Source organism: Trichosurus vulpecula, chromosome 9 (genome assembly GCF_011100635.1).
Source record: "Trichosurus vulpecula isolate mTriVul1 chromosome 9, mTriVul1.pri, whole genome shotgun sequence".
In the NCBI taxonomy this organism is placed as follows: Eukaryota; Metazoa; Chordata; class Mammalia; order Diprotodontia; family Phalangeridae; genus Trichosurus; species Trichosurus vulpecula.
The window spans coordinates 119,729,908-119,750,005 of NC_050581.1; the positions used below are offsets into that span (position 1 = coordinate 119,729,908).

At 52.6% G+C, this 20,098-nt stretch overlaps 1 protein-coding gene across 3 annotated transcripts in view; it reads left to right on the plus strand.

Moving 5' to 3' along the window:
- The first annotated feature begins 559 nt into the window (after window positions 1–559).
- Window positions 560–20,098, plus strand: part of SEMA3F (semaphorin 3F) — a 67,640-nt gene continuing 48,101 nt past the window's right edge. For 2 of the 3 annotated variants that reach the window (XM_036739334.1, XM_036739336.1), the window contains exons 1-2: window positions 560–647; window positions 14,298–14,458. In XM_036739334.1, the coding sequence (XP_036595229.1) occupies window positions 601–647; window positions 14,298–14,458 (208 nt within the window). In that variant the 5' untranslated portion in view covers window positions 560–600. Of the gene's footprint in view, window positions 648–7,182; window positions 7,246–14,297; window positions 14,459–20,098 lie in introns of those variants that run through there. The other variant, XM_036739335.1, reaches the window with a different exon arrangement.

Genomic DNA, 20,098 nt, shown 5'->3' on the forward strand with positions numbered 1-20,098 from the left:
CCTAGCCTTCCCAGAGCCAGGATTCCTTCCCCTCCATTTCTCTCTCATCTCCACTATGGTGAAGTGGTAGGAGCACTGGATTTAGAGCCAGAGAACTCCATTTAAATGTCAGGCCTGCTACTTCTTTTCCAGAATGACCTTGAAGGAATCTCTTAAAGTTCCCTTGGCCACATATGTAAAGTGAAGGAGTGAGATGACAGCATCTCTATGGTTCTGTCCGGTGCCAAATCCTGTGATCCTATAATCCTGGGGGAAGCTCAGAGCTCCAGAGCCTTTCTGACCTTCTGTCTCTCTCTGGCTCCACTCACACGCTTATGAAGAAGTTCACCCTGTTGATGTGTCTGGAGCAGGGGCAGCCCCTAACAGACCATCCCACAAACACACTTCCTGGAGACGTGACCCAGAAGAACAAAGCCCGGGAAGATGGCCAGGTGGCGCCCATCTCCACTCCCTGGGACATCACACTCAGCACCCTGAGCGTGAGGACAGGGGGAGGGAAGGGTGAAGGCTCGCCAAGAACATTTCCATATAGAACGATCACAGAGTATCGGAGCTGGAAGGAACTTTAGAGATCACCTAGTCCAACCCTCCATTTTGCACATGAAATTGAAATTAAGCCAGCTAAGGGCAGTGATGAAACTCCCAGGGTAAGACTCTTTCCATTACTTACCTCAAATCCTGAGTTAGGAATGGAGGAAATACCTAGAGTTTGGGGCATTAGGAAAGAATGATCCTGGCACACTCATCTCTTCTGGATGTGTGGCCCTCTCTCTTCTTCTCCTTCAAGTCTCTAAGGAAAAAAAAGGATCATGGTATGGTAGATAGATCTTGTTTGGAGAATTGTATTCAATTCTGGGTGTTTCAGCTTAGGAAGGATGCTAAGACGCTGGGGAGCTTCCGAAGGAGGGCAACCAGCATGGTGAAGGTCCTTGATTCCATGGGAGGACCAATTGAAGGAACTATGACTGTTCAGCCTGGGGAAGGGAAGACTCAAGGGGGAACTAACTGCCTTCCAGTATTTGAAAGGCTGGAAGGAGGGACCAGCAGAGGGTAGAACCAGGAGCAATCAGAATTTACAAAAGGCTCAGGAAAAATGTCTTAACAATTAATGTCTTATGTTGGGAAGTTTCCCCTCCTCGGAGGTCTTTAAGCAGGTATACTGCAGTGGGCCTTTCTTTATGTGTGAGTTGGCTTCTGAGCTTTCTTCTATCAGCCAGGGAGTCAAGAACACCCTGGTTGTGGGGGCCACTAAATGGATAGAACACCAGTCTTGGAGTTAGGAAGACCTGCATTCAAATGTGACCTCAGACACTTATTAGCTGTGTGACCCTGGGCAAGTCACTTAACCCCAATTGCCTCAAAAAAAAAGTCACCCTGGTTTGGAATCTTATCTTTAATACTCACTGATATAAACTTGCATGAGTCATTTAAACTCTCTAAACCTCAGTTTATTCAGTTCTAAAATGGGGTTCAATATAGTACCTACCATGGTAAAGCAACTTCTCTCTATAAATAAGCTAGTGTTGAGAGGGGCTGTCCAACACTTTCTTCTTTTATTCCAGTCTTTGACTATTCATTTAACCCTGCCCTTTTGCAATTTCTCCCTTGGATCCTCTCCTATTTTGGAGAAGAGACTCAGGAATTTGTAGACAGACACAGAGCAGGTACCCTCCTCATCCTTCCCCTCTGAATTCAGGAGTCTAGTGCAGCAATTCTGTTCTCTCTCCTGTCTCTGTTGGGAGCAGCAGGTCAGCAAGGCCGGTCTGAAGACTAAGTTCACACGTTATTAAAAAAGAGAGAGAGAGAGAGAGAAAGATGGGGGCTCTGTCATTTCCTCCCCAGCTGTAATAACAGCACAGAGGAAGAGACCGAGAAACCCAGCCCCACTGTGTGCTTGGTGGACGTTTCAAAGGAGTTTTCAGCTGAACCCTTTCTCATTGCCTGCGTCTACGAACACCAGGGAGAGGGCGGAGTTGGGAGGCTGGCTGAGAGATACTGGACGATTTTTCACCTTCAGCAGATGAATGCTGGACCAGGGATAATGGAACTGGACTTCAGCCTGGTCATCCCAGGCACCTGGATTTTCACCCTTTATGAGCCTCATGGCGGGGTGAGGGGGGACTCATTGTGTGGCAAGAGAGCAACGGGTGGGGGGCTGAGACACCCTAAGCCAGAGATGGGCTAGTAGTCACCGGGGAGTATGTCTCTGGCCCTGCCTGTTGGAGAAGCTGCCACTCACTCAGATGGGGAATACAGATCTCCCCTCCCCTGGTGTGCCTGGAGGGGAGAGCAGGAGGAGCAATCAGGGGCAGAAGCTCTGGTGTGACCCCTTTTCTCCAGCCCCCTCCTCAGGACTTTGAAGGACCCTGAAGCAGTAGGGGGATGGTTTCCTAGTCAGGCCTTGGGGTCCCTGTAGCATTTCCATGACTCTGAACTTCACAGCTGCCGGAAAAAAAAAGAGAGGCTTGAAGGCCAGAAAGAGAGGGGGCAGGGAGGGAGAGGTAGGACCAGAGGGAAGGAGGCTGTCCATTCCACCATCATTTACACATCTGAAGACATGAAAAAAAAATCAATGGGAATCCCCAGAGCCAGGCTGGGGATGGGGGTTGGGGGTGGTCTAGCCTTCACTACAGCTGTGCTATCCTTTCAGCCCCACAGAGCAGGGAAACAGGCCCTGACAATCTCACTGAGACTGGAGACTGGGGTCCTTAATCCCTGTGCTGTCCCAAGCTTCCAGCTAGCCCAGGAAGGGGTCTCAGATCTAAGACAATCATGCCTATTGGGAGGGCTGACTACTGTCTGCTGAATTTGGTGGGGCTGAATCAGCCTGAACACTATGCCCAGCAAAAGCAAAAATACCTCCTGCCCTCAAAGAGATAATATTCTAATAGGAGATACAACAAATGTATAAACAGGCACTCACAAGCTATGTGACCCTCGGCAAGTCTCTTAACCCTGTTTGCCTCAGTTTCCTCATCTGTAAAATGAGCTGGAGAAGAAAATAGCAAACCACTCCAGTATCTCCACCAAGAAAACCCCAATGGGGTCAGGAAGAGTTGGAAACAACTAAACAACAACGAGGGGGAGTGATATGGAATAAGTCTGGAAATGTAGGCAGAAGAAATTAAAGGTTTTAAATGCTCCACAATGGAGTTTGCATTTTTTCTAGAAGCAATAGGGAGCCATGGAAGTTTCTTGAGCAGGGAAGTGACATGGCTACTCACAGATGATTTTGTTAGCTGAGTGGAGGATGGACTGGAAAGTGAAGAGGTTGGAAGGAAGAAGCCCAATTAGGAGGCTGCTGTAATAGTCTAGGTTAGAGCTGATAAGGACCTGATGAAGGGTGGTAGAGAGTAGGGAACTGATGGGATAGTTGTGGAGGAAGAAGATTAATCCGTAACTGCTGGAGTGCTTATAGGTTGAGCAGGGAAGGCTATGATCTGTATCCCTGGCACTGCCAGGAGCTTCCATATTGATGAGATCACAGATCTATTTGAGTCTTAAACATCTAGGTCACACTGATCCCTTGGCTTCCCTTAGGGGTTTCCTGAGACCTTACATCCTCCCTCAGTGAAAAGATGAGATGGGTGTTGCTATGACTCCATATCGTAAATGGGAGAAATGATGCACGGAGAGTGATGGCAACGATGAGACTAGTGATGACGAAGGCCAAGGGGAGTAATGATGCAGATGGTGGTGGTGACCTCCCCCTTGGCAAAAATTGTCATGCCAGGGGATAATGTGCCAAAGAGTTTTCTTTCTGCCATTTAAAGGGCCTTAGGCTGGAGAGGGTTCCCAGAGGGGGATATCCCCTGAGTACCTTGTGCCTAAGCATGATGGATGACTAGTCCCCTCCTCCACTGCTAGGTTCCTATGGGCAGAGGTACCCCAGTGCCACGTGACCTTGAGGTTGACACAGGGGAGCAGAAGGCATTTGTATGAGATTGGATTACTAGGGGACCAGACCCAGAGCAAAGGACCAGTCACTCTGCCCCTCTGATTGGCTGGTATTCAATATTCCTTCTGTGCTCTTCCTCACCCCACCCCTTAGCCCATCCCCAAACTAAGTTACCAAGAGTCCAGGTGATTGCTTCCTCTTCCAGGGTTGATCTCAAAACATGATCTCAGTCATAGACTGGGCATGTGTGCATGGGTGGACAAACTTGGTTAGGGCTGATCTTTGGAGCTCTGAGCCAATCACTGAGATGGCAGTCTTTACCTCTGGCTTCTGGGATCAGGAATCGATGAGCCCTTAGGTCATGGACACTAGCCTCAGGGCTAGCTGGACCAGCGGGAGGTGGAACATTGCTCCTCACGCTCTGCTGTTGTTGTTTGTCCTTCATTTTCAAAGAGAACCAATGTCTTGACTTTCAAGTGAGTTGGATTTAAGTGAGGCAGAATTCCCACAAAGTTGTCAGCCTCACTGTCTCTTTCCAGAGTCCTCTAAGTCCACTGGCAGGACAAAGTCAAGATGACCCTGGATGTTGGGGGTGCAGTGGATGACCTGGGCATCTTTGATGTCTGACTAAGCTCTAAAGCACCTGCTTCAGCTGCCTTCATGGCCCTTGGAACGAATTGTTCTCATCCTCCTGTTCCATCAGGGGAAGTCTTCACATGGTCAGGGTACTAACCAAAGGGGTTGAGTCCCGTTGGTTACCCCCAGCCTGGTTTAGACTGTCTGCTGAAACAGTTTACCGGGCTGTGGCTGCTGCCCATGCTATAGCTTCTTGGAGGCACAGGTGAGAGTGTGGTGACAGATGGATACCGAGGATGGAGGAGCAGCCCTGAAAAGGGTTCAGCAAGCCCTCCAACGGGAGGGGCTAGTCCTCTAATGCATGAAATGAATACGAAGTGGGGCAGGGTGATTCTGCTACGCTCTGGGGCTGCCCAGTACCAACAAAACCTGCAGCCTCCCCTTCTCCTCCCTTGAAGAAGTTGTACGGGAAACCAGTTTCCCCTTGGTGGGTTTTGGGGGTTGGAGTCAAGAAGTTGGGGCTGAAGAGGGATGGGGGCTGGGCCATTGTGCTCTGAACAGGAGGGGCCAGAGTCCTGCCTGGTCCCGCCTGGTTTGGGGTTATAATAACACCGTGTCTTGCCAATCCTGGCGCTCTCACTTTCCTTCTCTCCCTAGAGGAGACCAGACACTTGATCTCACTCTACTTCAGAACCCTTTTCCCTTTCCTCATGGGCTGCCCAGGAGAAACTAGCCAAGGATTATGGTCCTATTTAACAGATGGGCTAACTGAGATTCCCAGGAACAAAAAATTCTCAAGGCGGCCAAAACTAGGACCTGAACCCCGAGCTCAAAGCCTTTTAAATATAGGGGTTCAGGGGAACGAAGAGAGAAGGGAAGGATTTCTCACCAAAGGGGGCTTAGAAATCTCTTTGGGTTGGGCCCTAGGCTCAGCCACAGGGGAGCCTCCTGCTGCTCCCTCCCCAGGAGCAGTCCAGACCCTGACTCCCCTCTGGCCTGGATTGCCGCCCCCCCTTCCCCCCCCCCCCTCCCCGCGCCCTGCCAGGAAGCAGGGCGAACACTGCCATCTACTGAATACCGGAGCCCTCAGGCTGGATCCGGCTGCCTCAGGACGAGGCCAAAGCCCAAGGGATTACCCCCCCCCCCACTCCGATCCTTTAGCCCCTCGGGGCATCGGAGGTGGTTGGTTCAAAGTCCTTTGCCTTCCAATCCTGCCCTTCCCGGTCGCTAACCACTAGGGTTGAGGGGATAAGCTAGGGAAAAGGAGGCTACTTTTTTTAAGGGTACAGTCAATTCTTCCTTCCTGGAAAGGTGGGTGGGGGACAAGGGGGTAGAGACAGAGCTCCTCGTTCCTTCTCCTTCCTTCTCTTTGCCCATCTTCTGTCCCTCATCTCCTTCTCTTCTCTTCCCCCCCCCCCACAACCCCCGTTCTTTCTGCTTCCAATATTCCTTTCTCTCCCTCTCTCCCCTTCCCCCCCTCCGCCTCCAGCTCACCTCCTCCCTTCTTCCCTCCTCCCCTTCTCGCCTTTCCCCCCTTCTCTCACACCTAGCCCTCAGCTTTTCACCTCTTCTCCTCCCCTGGCAGCCCGCTGCTCCTCCCCCTCCTCCCTCCTGTACCCTCCCCGGGGGAGTTTAGACCCTGGATAAACACTAGACTCAAGTATATAAATAAGGGAGACAAAGCCGAAGGGAGAGATTAAGGGCTGATTATCGCCGAACAAAAGCGGTCGCCGGGCTGGGGGGCTCGGCTGGGATAGGGGGAAGGAGGGGGAGCCACCCTGCTTCGGGGCTGGGGCCGGGCCCGGGCCCCTAGCTCGGGGGTGGTGGGTGGAGGGCTCTCATGGTTTAAAATATATTCGAAAAGCAGAGGTGTGTATGTGTGTTTAATTAAAAAAAAAAAAAGGCCTGGGCTCCCCTCCCCCGATGCAGACCCGGGGGAGGGCACGACTCCGCCCCTCCCTCACCCGGCGCCTTTGTGGCGACGGCCCCCAGAGCAGCTCGGCGGTGGGTGCGCGGGGCGCGGGGCCGGGCCGGACAGGTGGAGAGGGCGGTGGAAGAGGGGGCGGGGAGCGCGGGGCCGGGGCCGGGCCGGGCCGGGTGGCTCCCCGCCCCGGGAGGTGGGGCCGGGCTGGGCCGGGCTATGCAAATTCCCGCATTGAGAGGCCAATTGCCTGCGCGCCGAGAGCCGGGCTCAGTGCGCTCGCTTTTCGCCAGGCAGCCAGGCAGCCAGGCAGCCAGGCAGGAGAGCGCCGCGGCCGGCCCCAGCCCTAGCCCCGGCCCATTCCCGGCCCGGCCCCGTCTCCGATTCCGACTTCAGCCCCAGCTCCGGCCCCAGTCCTAGCCCCGGTGGCCCGCCAGCGCCCCGCCTGGGGCTCCAGCCTCCCGCCCGCCCGCGCCCAGGTGGAATGCGCCCCAGGCGCGCGGTCCAGGGGGCGCAGTCAGCCCGTCCCGGGGGAGGCGGCGCCCGTGGCTGGCCCGCCTCGTGCCGCTGTCCCTGACTCTGCCCCGCGCCCCTAGCCCGTGCCCCGCGCCCCGCATGGATTCTTGGGGCAGCCACTGAAGCCAGCCCGGAGCGGAGCGGGCCGGAGCACTTGGGCGCCTAGCGGGCATGGCCCGGGGGGCCCGCTAGGTGCGGGGCGGGGCCTTACTGGGGGGAGGGCGGGGGGCTCGGCTGGGGGGGGGCGCCTGGTGGGGAGCCCTGGCTGGGCTGAGAGGGCCGGACATCGAGCCCGGGAGCCGCCGCCGTCGCCGCCGCCTGCGCCTCGGGAAAGGTGAGTGGGGCCAGAAACGGGGGAGGCTCTTGCAGGCGCCCCAAGTGGGCAGGACTGGGGGCCGCTAATAGCGCCCCCTCCCCGCTCCAACTCCGCCGAAGTCTGAGTCTGCCCCCCAACCCTCCACTGGGTTTGCTTCGGGGAAAGTACTGGGCCAGGACTCCTGCCTTGGGGGGTAGGAGTAAGACGAGAGTACGGGGTTCAGACAGAACTGACTGGGACAGACCCGCGCGCCCAATACTCGGTGAATTGAGAAAGGCTAGACCAGGTGGGCCCCTTAGAGGGGGGCGTGACATGATCTCCCCCCATTTAAACCAGTGTAGAGCTTCGTTAACTCCTTTAGGGCCTCAAACATGGGCTTTGGTGGTGGGGGTGGGAGTGCAGAAGCATCTCAGTTTCTGCGTGATTGAGAGCGGAGGCAGCAACTTTTCTAAGCTGGATCTTGGGGGCAGTGGACCCTAACAGCCCCTCCCCCACCCGGGCTGGCCCAGTGCTTGGGGAGAAGGGAGTCCCAAGGGGCGGAATATTTTCCCCAGTGCAGATCCCCACTTCCCCATAGGTAAAATCTCCCCACCCCCACCCCTCAGTAGCTTCCAGGGGAGCTTATCAACTTATGTGCCTCAGTTTCCTCTTCTGTGAAATGTGGTGGTAGGGTGAAAGGGGATGGTAGGAGAGATCTGGGCCGAAAAAATGTCAGGGAAATTGGTGACTGTGGAAGGAGGGGGACATTGGGTGAAACTTACTAGGGTTTTACTAGATAGTGGGAAAGGGAGGTGGGTGGGAGAGATCTGGGCAGAAAAAAAGTGTTGGGGAAATTGATGACAATGGAAGAAGAGGGACACTGTGTGAAACTTACTAGACTAAGGCTTTTGGCTCAGCGTTCCTTGGGACCTCCCTGGCAATCCAATCCCTTTCTCCTTTCTCGGCCTGACTGGAGAAGGAGAAGAGACCTGGTTTGAGCATCAGGAAAAGGTGGTAGTGGGGGGGGGGGGCAAGGTCTAACACACCTTGTCTCTATTTCCTCTCTCACACACACCCCCGACTTAATTTAGAAAGAAGGGGGTGTTAGGCACTATGAGGGTGTGTGTAGATTGGGGGGAGCGGGAATGATGGGAGAATCCCTTCTCTACTCTACCCCCAACAGACTTCCTGAACATCTCTGCCAATTTTGCTCCCACATCTGCCTGTTTGTTGTTTCTGTGACTGTGTAATTAGTGGGAGACCCCAGGGCTGGGGAGACCAAGGCTATTTGTATCAATGGGAGAGGGAAGGAATTCAGACATGGAAGAAGTGGGACTCTCACAATCCAGACCTTCAGGGAAGAGGCTGAATAAGGAGTGGGGTTGTGGCAGAATCTCTGGGAAGAGGACCCAGGAGTCGTTTGTTACATCAGCTCGAGGCTCTGTCTGTGAAATGGGAAGAGGAAAATATTGTGGCTAGGACTCAAAAGTCACGGTCCACAGTCTGATTAAGGAAGATGGGAAGATGTAGTGAAGGAGCAGAGAGCAGACAACCCAACAGACCCGAGTCCTATCAGTCAGGGAGAGGGAAGAATGGGGGAGGGCTAGAGAAGGAGCAGGCCGGCTGGGTAAATAACACTTAATTCTTCAAATAGCTGCACTGCTGGCCAATTAACTCCTTCATAACTCCATCTCCATCCTGCCTATCTACATCATGCCCACATGCAGAGGGAGAAATGGTTGCCAGAGGGAGGGTGGGTAAAACTGAAGGAGCTCAGGAGTGCTGGACCTCCAGACCCATCTCTGAAAGACCCCAGAAACTTGGAAGGGCCAGAGATGTCCTTGGGCCTGGTAGAGGGGGCAGGAATGAAAGTGAGTAGAATTAGCTGATCTCCGAGGTCCTTTCCAACTCTGAAATGTGAGGGTTGTCTGAGCAGCTGCTCCCTCCTAGAATTGAGAGCTGAAAGGGACCTTGAGCTCATCTAGGCCAAAGCCCCCATTTTATAGATTTAGGAAACTGAGGTTAAAAAAAAAAGATAAATCGATTTCCTATGAATACGTAGGAAATAGTTGAGCAGGCATATGAACCCACATCGTCTGATTCCAAAACTAACTCTTTTCTGCTGTGCCATGCTGATTTTTTTTTCTGGGTGGGGCCAGGGCAGACTAGACAGGAGGGTTTAGTTGTGTGGGGTTTTTTTTTGGGGGGGGGAGGACTTGGGAAAGATGCTAAGCCTTCAATAATGGCAGTTAGCTATAAGTATAGAAATCACCCTCTGGCACATTCAGAGGAAAAGCTTGCCTAAAGAAATAGTGGTTATTTCTTCCCATGTTACAGATGGGAAAATTGAGTCTTAAACAGGGTGGGAGTGTCTCACTGAGCAGATGGAGAGACCCAGCTTTCTTGTCAGTTTCTGGGGTTTGAGGAAGGGGTTAATGAGGAAGAGCCTGGGTTGGTGGGAGACCCTGCCCTGTGACAGAAATGGGGGGGGTAGGGTTTCTAACCTCCAGCCATTTAACCTGGGAATGTTGCCATCAGTTTGGGGGAACACAGAAGGAAACTGAAGGCAATTCTGAGGTTCCATTCCCACTGCTGGGAAGGAATGTTCCATGGAGAGATGGAGACCAGGGAAGGCGCAGGAGATTGTCTCTTCCCCAGTACTTCACAGGCTACAATTCCTTTGCAGATGTAGGAATGTGTCCCTAGGGCTGGGGGAGGCTGGGCAGGGCCTGTGTCAGGCTGAAGTGGAGCTGCAGGAGGGGGCCTGCCCAGGCTTCAGGAGACCCTGCCCTGTATGGGGTGGGTGGGTGGAAAGAGTTGGGATTTCAGGTATGAAGTCTAGGCTGCAGATTCTGAAGGTAGGAGTGGGCAGGGTTGGGGTGCAGGGTACTTGAAGAATTGGGAGAAGAATGGGAGATGGGGAGTGAGAAAGGGGGGAGAATTCCCTGGGTAGCTGGGCAGTGCCTTTTTGGAGAAGTCAGGATTGATTCCTGGGTCCCCATTGACATACTTGGTACTGGTGGTGGGGGAGGGGGTTCGGGTTAGAGATGCTTGGATTTTGTCTTTTTCTCCCACCCTCTGTCCTGGCCAAATAACTTCTCTAGAGGTTCAGTCTTAGGCTTCCAGTTCAGCAACACTGGGTTAGCATCGGTGAGGTATGGTGGGGTGGGGTGAAAGGACAGGCCAGCATCTAGTTCATGATTTTCTGAGTTTATGCCAGTCTGTCTGCTTAAAGAACCTTCTCAAGCTGGACAGGGCATTTCTTGGGTTGGCAGTACCCTGGTTAAGCTGGGCCTTTCCTTCCATTAACCTTGCCCCCCCCACCCCAACACACACCTGAGAAGGCGGGGGCAGTAGTGGCTGCTCCAGGAACCGGCTGGGCCAGCCTGTCCTGTTGAGTCCCGTCCTTGGCCTCTATGTATGCCTGGCTAGATTCCGCCTCCTTCTCCTGGGCCTAGCCCCCCTTTCCCCTCTGCCCCCTCTCCCCCAGCTCTTCAGTTCTCTTTTTCTTTGTTTGCTGTCTCTTTCCCTTCCCTCCCCTCCCTCCTTCCCTCACCCGCTCTCGCTAGCTAGCGGGCTCAGGCGGGCTCCCAGGCGGTGGCGGCAGGAGCAGAGGGAGCATCCTTGGCCCCAGCTCACCCGACTGGATTGGTTTGGGGGAAACCTGATGGGCTCAGAAGGAAACGTGGGGAGCCTTGGAGCAGGGGCAGGCATGGGTCTGGGCCTGGTCTGGTCCAAGGGGGTGGGAATGGAGGTAGGAGACAGGCGGAAAGCAAGAAAGAGGGACAACAGACAATGCCTCCTTCTTCTTCCTCTTTCCCTACTCCTCTCTCTCTCTCTCTCTCTCTCTCTCTCTCTCTCTCTCTCTCTCTCTCTCTCTCTCCCCCCCCCCCCCACCTCCACCCAGGCTGGTGGGGGCTGGGCAGGCAGGCTGTTCAGTGCAGTGGGTGGGGGAGTAGGGGTGTCCCTGTCAGGATTGCTGAGGGCCCCTGGCTTCAGCCCCAGGATAAAATGCAGCTTCATCAACTTGTCTCAATTTGACAGGTTAAAGAAACACACAGAATCCCTGCTCTGGAACGGGTGGCCCCTTCCCACCTCCCTCCACCCTACTTAAAGGGACAGAGCTACTTAGGAATATGTGGATTGAGGGGTGGGGTGGGGTAGGGGTAGTTCAGGAGGGCGGTAGTACCCTTCACTTCCCAGGCCTTCCTTCCTCTCCTCTGCTCTGATCTTTCCAAGAATCTCTATATACCTTAACCCTTTCCCTCCCCTGCTAAGAGGCAGCTTACAGTCATGGAAACTGAGGTACAGGATGGCTCTGTGGCCAGTCAGAGAGCCAGTGACCCGCCTCACTTCCAATCTGACATTTGTCTTCTCGATTCCTGGTGGACCATGTTTCTCTCCCTCTCCTCTGCCTAGCTCTGGAAAGGGCTTGAGGCACCTGATACTGTTTCCCTGAAGATATTGTTAGCGGCAGAGGAAAGAGGGACTTTGGTAAGCCAGGGGCTTTTGAGTATTTTTTTAATGGAGTTTGAGGATTCCCAACTCTGCCACTAACTCAATGCCTTCAATTTAAGCTGATCCTGTCCTGTCTCAGGCCTCAGTTTCTCCACCTGTAAAACCAAGGGCTAAAGCTTCATAGTTTTCTTCCAACTATAATGTTCTGAGTCTTCCATGTCTAAAAGGCAGGTCCATGGTCCAGGGCTCCTCTTGTTCCTTCTTTCCTCCCCTCTGCCACAAGGACAGACCCACTAACCCAGGTTAGCATCACTAGCCTTGACAGTTCAGGGCCTGAAGCATCATGCTGGTCTGAAGGCTTACAAACAGATCTAAGCTTTGCTGCTCATTACCCTTGTGATTACAGTCGAGTCACTACCTTTTGGGGCCTTGGTTTCCTCATCTGTAAAATGAGGGGGTTGGCCTGGATGTCCAACACAAAGCCCCTTCTGGCTTGAAATAGATGAGCCTTAAGAGTTCAATTTATCCAACCTGTCTTTTCACAAAGGAGTTAACCAAGGCTTTGCTCAGGGTCACCCAGAGCTGGCGAGTGGCAGATCCCAAGACTCCAAACCCCAGTGCCAATGCCCTTAGAATGGAATAAAGAGCTCTTAATGATTAGTTAGTCTAGCCCCCTTGTTTGTTTTCTTAGCCAGAATGGAGGCATTTGTAGAGTGCCTCACATCTCGTTAATTTAATTAATTAAAAGGCTGTGTTTCAATGACACACTTTGTCAGAAACTTCATTACCAAAGCTGGATGGAGGGGAGGAGTAGAAGCCAGATTATTAACCCCCTTGTTTTACAAGACAAGGTAATTAAGGCCCAAAGAGGGGAAAGGTCTCAGTCAAGGTCGCTTTGGCAGCCTAATCCTGAATTAATATTCCCCGGCAAGAGGAAGGCCCAGACTCAGTACTGGGTGCTTGGTACCAACATATGACCTAGGGTGTTGGAGGCTGTACCAACACTGCCATGGCCACCTGCTTGCCCACTGTGGGCCCAACCCCAAGCCCCACCTTCACCCCTGAGTTCCAGAGACCCTCCTAGTCCTCAGCCCTTTACTCACCATTTCAGTAGGTGACCCTTAAGTCTAAAGGAAGATAGTGACACAGATAGTGGAGACAGAGGCCTGCCTTCCAGATGCCTCATTCATTTAACAGCTGGGCAAAGACACTTGGCCTAGTGAAGGTGGTGGAGAGAGAAGACTCTGTAGAATCAGAGAATCTGGGTTCAAATCCCCCATCCCTGCTGTTTCTTACCTGTTTGACCCTGAGCAGGTACCTTCCTAATTCTGGGCCTCAGTTTCCTCATCTGTGAACTGAAGGACTTGGATAGTGGTCTTGAAGAGCCCTTCTGGCTCTTAATTCTCTTGATGTATTTCCCTCAATCACCCGAAGGGTCAGGGTCTAATTCCCTGGAGTCCTGCCAGGAGAATGTAAGACTGAGCAGGCTCCAGTCCTAGGGGGTGTGGGGGGGGGCGTTGGATTTCTATGCCAAGTAACTCCTCCCCACAGGGGGAGGGAGTTGGCACCACTGCCTCTGCCAATCGGCACAGTCTGGTTAGGAAGCAGTCTGCTTGGACACCTAGTGTGGGCGGCGTTCCCCAAACAGCCAGCCTGCTGGGGAGACAATATTTGAAAAACACAGATTCGAAGTAGGGCTGGTTTGGGGAGTGGGGGAGATGAGTTGGGGGGGAAGCCGTGCTGGGGCACTGGCTGGGACGGTTCTGGGCAAAGAGCAGGTGCTGGGTGGGAAGTGGAAACCTACCCCTTGGCCCCTGCTCCGGCCTTCAGCCCATCTTCCTCCTCATTGTGCCCAGAGAGTCTGACCTAGCCAGGAAGTTCTCCCTTGCCTCTGATCTGCATTTCTCTTGCTGCAGAAGCAAGCGATACCCCCATTCACAGGCTCAACATTCTTCCTGCGTCAGAGGCTTCTTCTGCTCCCCTTTCTAACCCTTCTTCTATTTCACTGGGGATCTTTGTCAGTCTGTCTCTCTCTGTGTCTCCCCCCACCCCCACCTACTCCTTGTCTCTCTCCCTTCCTCCCGCCTCTCCATCCCACCCCCCCCAACTCCCTTCAATAATCAAATCCAGGTTTTTTGAGTTGGGAGGAGATGCTTGGCTGAGGTGGCCGAGAATGGCCCCATCTCTCTTCCTTTCCTGGCTGGAAGGGGAGCAGCCCCTTTTGTCGGAGGGTGGGGGAGGGGGACCCTCCTGATTCCTTTGGTCTGATAAGAATGGTCTGGGCTTCTTTGACAAAGGGCCAGACCCTCCTTTTATTTGGAGGTGGAGAAGATAGGGAGAATGGGGGCCTTCTGGGGAGACTAAGACCCCAGATCATTAGCCCTGGGCTAGGTTTTCTGGGGCTAGGATAGGTAAACAGGTGGGGGGTGGGGTGGAGAGTTGGAGATATTGACAACAAGGCCTCTTTGTCCAGAAGGGATAGACCAAGACAACCCTATTGGTCGGGGATCTCCCTCGTTAAACCTTTGGTGAGATTGTTCTTTTGGTGCCAGTGGTGGTGGTGGCGGCGGTAGAACCACATATGTCTCTTGTGTGGAGGTTTCTGTCCATCCTGACCCAGATTCTGTCTCCAGGTATCCCGAGGGCCACGTTTGCCTCCCTCACCCTCCGATGCACCCCATCATGCCCGCCACTGTCCTCCTCTTCTGGGCCTCCCTGCTGACTGGGGCCTGGCCTGCTGCCCTCACCAAGGACTACCTCTTTGCCACCCCCAGGGTCCAGCTCTCCTTCAAAGGTAAGAGATGGTTCTCAATCATCCATACCTGTGGATTTACCATTTTAGGAATCCCCTTTGGTCAGAATAGAATCCCAGGCTTCCCCTTCGTCTGTACAGGCCTTGGCAAGGCAGACCCAACCTCATCTTTGTTTGAGCCAAACTAAGTGAGGCAGCAGGATATCATGTTATGGAACCAAAGCGAAGCAACGTTTTGGGTTCTCTGCCAGCAGAGTGGGGGCTTGGGATTTCCCATGACACTATCCCCAGTCCATGGACATGGAGGATTAAGAGGTGACGGGGTCAGTTTGGGCCTCCTGAGAGCCAGGCTAGGGAGAAGAATGCCTCTCCCAGGTCCCCGGACACAATGGGCTAATGGCTTGGGAGGTCAGCAGTGTGGTGGTGGCTGGGCTTGCCTCGCCCATCCTCCCCTTCCAGTGGTTTTGGGGTTTCTCATTTGTCCTTACCGGAGGATAGTATTGGATAGCAGTCAGGGAGCCCATCGACCACTCAATGGGCATGAGCAGAGACCTCAGTTGCTCAGCCCTGTTCTCCAGTCCATTCTATGGGGATGGGACTTGAGGAAGCAGAGAAGGGCAGGTGGAGGCTCGGCCTTCAGAGAGCTCACAGTCTGGGATGGGGAGGCAGAACCTGAACCCAGGGCACAGAGAACCGATGACAACAGGTAGCTGTCAGTAGGAGGAAGTGGACTGGGAGTGAGGTGGGCTGTTCCAGTCCTTACTCTGCCACTAACTTCCTGTATGACTTAGGATTGGTCACTTTCTCTCTTCTGGGGTCTGGTCTTCCTCTCTGTAGGCTCCTCGAGCTTTCTATGATTCCATGGTTGCGCTAATGCCCTGGTATATGATTAATACTTAAAGGGCCGTGAGTGGGAGGTCAAAGGTGAGCTGGAGTGATCAGGGAAACCTTCCTAGGGGGTGGGATTGGATTGGATTCCTACCCATCAGGACCTGGTTGAAATTGTGACCCATGAAAATCACTGGGGTGAGTATGCGCTCACACCCATTGGCTTTGTTAAAGACTTTTTTTTCAAATTGGATTTTTTATTTTTAGTTCACAACACTTAGTTTTGCATGTTCTTGAGTTTCAACTTTTCTTCCCTCCCCTTGCCTCCCCCCTGCCCCCCAAGACGGCATGCAGTCCAATATAGATTCTACATAGACCTTCACATTAACCTTCTTTACACAATAGTCAAGTTGCAAAGAAGAATTATGACCAATGGAATGAATCATGGGAAAGAAGAAACAAAACCAAAAAAAAAAAAAAAGGGAACAGGTAGTTTGCCTCAATCTGCATTCAGAATCCATAGTTCTTTCTCTGGATGTAGATAGCTCTCTCCATCATAAGTCCTTTGGAGTTGTCTTTCTAAGCTTCCTTGGAGATACAGATGTCAGGGCATTTTTCTCCTTACCAGGGACAATTGGATGCACTTGGTCTCTATGGACCTGAGACTCCTAGGGCTGGGAAAGATGTGGTCCCCCTAATGGAGAGAGAAGCCTGTGTGCCTCAGCTAACGTGGCTGGGCGCAGTGAGCAGTGGACCCCAGGACTTACCTCCCTGAAGCCCTAGGCTGTGAGATTCCTGGGGGGGCTCAGGCTGAGTCCTCTCTGGACAGGACCATTTCCAGGCTCCCCTTGAGCTGGCATTGCCAACAGATCAGGGAAGTGAGCTGTCTTTAATCAGCTTTTCTGCCTCAATAACTTTTGTGTGGAGTCTCTTTCCCTCTGGTGAGGCTCAGCAGGGGTGGGTGGGGGGCAGGGGCCAGGAGCCAGGGAAACTGCTGAGCTGTGGGTTTGAGAAATGGGAGGAGGAAGAGTTAATCGCTTAGGACTGTGAAATCCCCTCAACTCCCCCGCCTTCTCAATGGCCAGCCCAGGCCCCAAAAGGTGAGAGATTTATTCTGCTGACACCTCCACCCAGCCCCCTTGGCCCCACTTTTACACAGCAGCTGATTAATAAATCGGAGGGATGCCGGCCGGCCGCCCCCTCTCTTCCTTTTCCCTTCTGCCTACGTAGCCAGCCCTTAGCGCTGGAAGACCCCTCACTCTTCTCCTTCTCCCTGCCCCTTCACAGCCATGCTTAGCATAGCGTTAAGCGCCCTGGGCTGCTGCTTGAACGGTGAAATGCTGCTCAGCCAGTGCTGGCCCAAGAGAGAATGGAAGGAGCTCTGGATTTAGAAGCAGAACACTCTTGACAAGTCATGTAACTGAGAGCAAAGCCCTGCACCTCTGGGCCTTGGTTTCCTCATCTGTAAAACAGGGGACGGGGCAGGGAAAGTCATCATATTTACGCTACCAGCCCTGCAAGTTGGTTGTTGGAAGTTCACTCTGTAGATTGCAAAGTGTTATCAAAATGGGAATTTTTGTCTACGTCTCAGGGTCACAAGTCAGGGTGGGCTCAGAAATCCGTGGCTTCAGCAGAGGTGGAGAAGGGGAAGGGAACAAGCATTTATTAAGCACTTACTGTGTATCAGTCATTGTGCTGGGTGTTTTGCAAATATGATCAGCGATACTGTCAGGCAGGTGCTGTTATTCTCCCCCACATTACAATTGGGGAAACTGAGGCAGGTAGTGGTTAAGTGACTTGCCCAGTCTGCCCCCCCACTAACCAAACCAGTGCTTCAGAGGAGGGGATGCTGTTCGGCTGTTCAGCCTGTGTGTTGAAAGGTCCGGAGATGCACCTCCCTCAGAGGAGCCCTTAAAGGGGAGCCCAGGTTCTCAGGACCAGCTCTCCTCATACGATGGTCATTTTGCTCCTACCCTGGCATCCTCACCCCCTCGTCTCGTGCTAGTATCCTTCGGTTGAAAGGAAATTCAGCTGAGGCTTTGCCCACAGATGAGGTGTTGGACGTGAGCATCTGGACCCACAGAGTTTTATATGCTAGAGCGGGGGGCTCGGGTCTACTTCCCAGAGGGGCAACTGAGGCCCAGGGAGGGAAATGAACGATTTGGTCCAAAGGAACACCAGCATCAAAGCTAGGAATAGAGCTCAAGCAGCTAGGTGGTGCAGTAGATGGAGCACTGGGCGTAGAGTCAGAAAGATGTGAGTTCAAATCCAGCCTCAGATACTTCCGGCTGTATGATTCTGGACAAATCACTTAACCACTATTTGCCTCAGTTTCCTCAACTGTAAGATGGGGAGAATAACCGCACAGGGTTGTTGTGAGGGTCAAATGAGATAATATTTGTAAGGCACCTGGCACCCAGTAAGTGCCTTATCAGTGTTTATTCCCTTCCCTTCCCCCCTCCCAGGATGATACGTTCTTTCTTTACCCAGTCAGGATAGTGCCTTTGGGGCCTAAAAAGTTCAGAGATGCTTCATCTAGAAATAGGGATAGGGCAGGTGCTAACTCAGACCTAGGGGAAAGGAGGCTACACTCAGATCTCATCAACTGGACGCTCAAGAGAAGGCAGAGGCAGAGGCGGGCCTGTAGCCAGACCTGCTTGGGAGGAAAGCATGGGAGTGTTCCTTGAACCCAGGCCTCTCCCTTTTTCTCCTCCCTAACAGGAAGTTAAGAAGGGCAGTGATGCCCCCTTGTCCAGGAGACCTGACCTCTGGTGACTTTCCTGGGGCTACTCATGCAAACAATCTGGGACTTTGATCTCCCGACTTCCCTGCAGAGGAGAATAACATTCTAGGATTTTAATTTTTAAAAGGACTGGACTTGGTATCAGGGGACCTCAGTCCAGGTCGCCGGCTCTGCCTCGACTTCCACCCCCTCCCCCGATCTTTTTATATCATTAGACAAGCAGGTCTCGCTAGGCCTCAGGAAAATGAGAGATTTGGACCACATTATCTCAAAGGGTTCCCATGGTTCTGCTAGAATTGCTCAGAAATTTGCTATTCCCTAACGGGAAGGGGCATCCCCAGGCATCCCCAGAGGCATCCTCCTGTGGTCAGGGAAGGCTGGGGAGTTGCATCTGGGGTGAGAACTAGGGAGCTGATATAAAGGAGAGAGGGATGGCCTGGCTCTGAGCTCTGAGACTAAGTTTCCACCTCTGGCTGGACACTCTATGACAGGAGATGATGGAGTAAGGGGCCAACTCAGTCTGGCCCTGATAAGGAGGGAACAGATCAGTGTCTGAGGGTAGATAAAAAACAAAGGCAGGAACCTGGACTGAGACCAAGCAGAGGCAGGGGGACCTGGCTAAGGGCCCCTGTGCCAGGGAAAAACCAGGGAAGAGGGATGGAGCTTCACCCTCACCCCGATGGAGCCCTCAGTTTGTGGGAGGAGTTGGGAGGTTAGACTATAAAGGACCCTGGCTTCTGTGAGCCAGAAGCAGAAGCCCACCACCCCCGCTTAGGCAGCTTACAAGAGGAAAGAAGAAAATTATTAGTAAATAGAATGAAACAGTTGGCTTCAGTTTCTCCACCTGCAAAATAGAACTGGGTGACTTAGATGACCTCTGACAGTCCTTCCAAACTTTGAAATAGGTGTGGGTAAGCAAAGAGTTTGCATTCTAGGCAGAAGGGGGTTGGGGAAGTACAGTAGTGGGCGTACTGAAAAGTGAATTTTGAGCAGGATTTAAGAGTCTTTGCAAATCATTTGCCCAAATCTTGATTCCTTTGGTGTACCTTCTTTCCCAATTTACTTTATTGCTTTTCTCTTTAATAGATTTTCATTTATTTCATGAAGTATTTCCCCATTGAATGTAAAATTTTTAACATTAATTTAAAAAAATGTTGACAATTTAATCTAATGAGCGTTTATTACAATACGTTCAAGACCCCAGACAATATTGGGGATGATATAAAGGTTGATTCAACAGAAGCTTGCTCTATGGAAGCTTGTGCCCCATGTGAGGGATTTGTGTAAGAATAACTCTGCTGAGGGAGCAGACCATCACTTCCCTGCCTCAGGGGCACTCTGATGCCCCTAGGATCAAATGCAGACTTTTCTGTTTGCCATTTAAAGCCCTCTGGCCTCATGGCCCATTGCTCCCTTCCTATACTCCCAAGGTCCAGCCCCTCTGCCTGCTCCCTGTTTCTCATCCAGGATAGTGGATCTCCTGGCCCGGAAGCTTTGTATAGGCCCTCACTCATATCTGGAATGCACTCTCTCCTCATCTCCGCCTCTCAGGAATGATGCCTAGTTCCCTTCAAACCTCAGCTCAGGCCAGGCTTCCTCCCTGGGCTCTTTCCTGATCCCTCTCCCTCAGACAGCTCCCAGCTCTGGCCCTACAAGTAAACTGTGTTTACGTTGTATAGATATATTTGTATTTGTTAGTTGTGTAGATGTATCTCCACCAGGAAGTGCCAGCTTCTGGAGATCTGTGTACCCTCGGCGCTAAGCACTGTGCCTGCTACCCAGCAGGCACTGAATGTCCTCTGAGACGGAGGTGGATATAAAGGAGAGAAGAGGTCCAGGCAGAGGGCTTTGAGCAGATTCCCAAGAGGCAGAGAGATTCCTTGTGTGTGTGTGTGTGTGTGTGTGTGTGTGTGTGTGTGTTGATTCCAAGACTTCATGTAGGAAAGGTGGCCCCAGAGCTGCACCTTGGTGGGAAGATTTCCCAGTCAGAGATGCTTAGGGATAGAACTCACCATGAGGTGAGAATAGATGAGCTAACAGATCAGCTTTCAGTTCTCTGATTGTAACCAGGTGCCAAGAAGATCTGGAGAATGGATTGGAGGGAGGAGAGA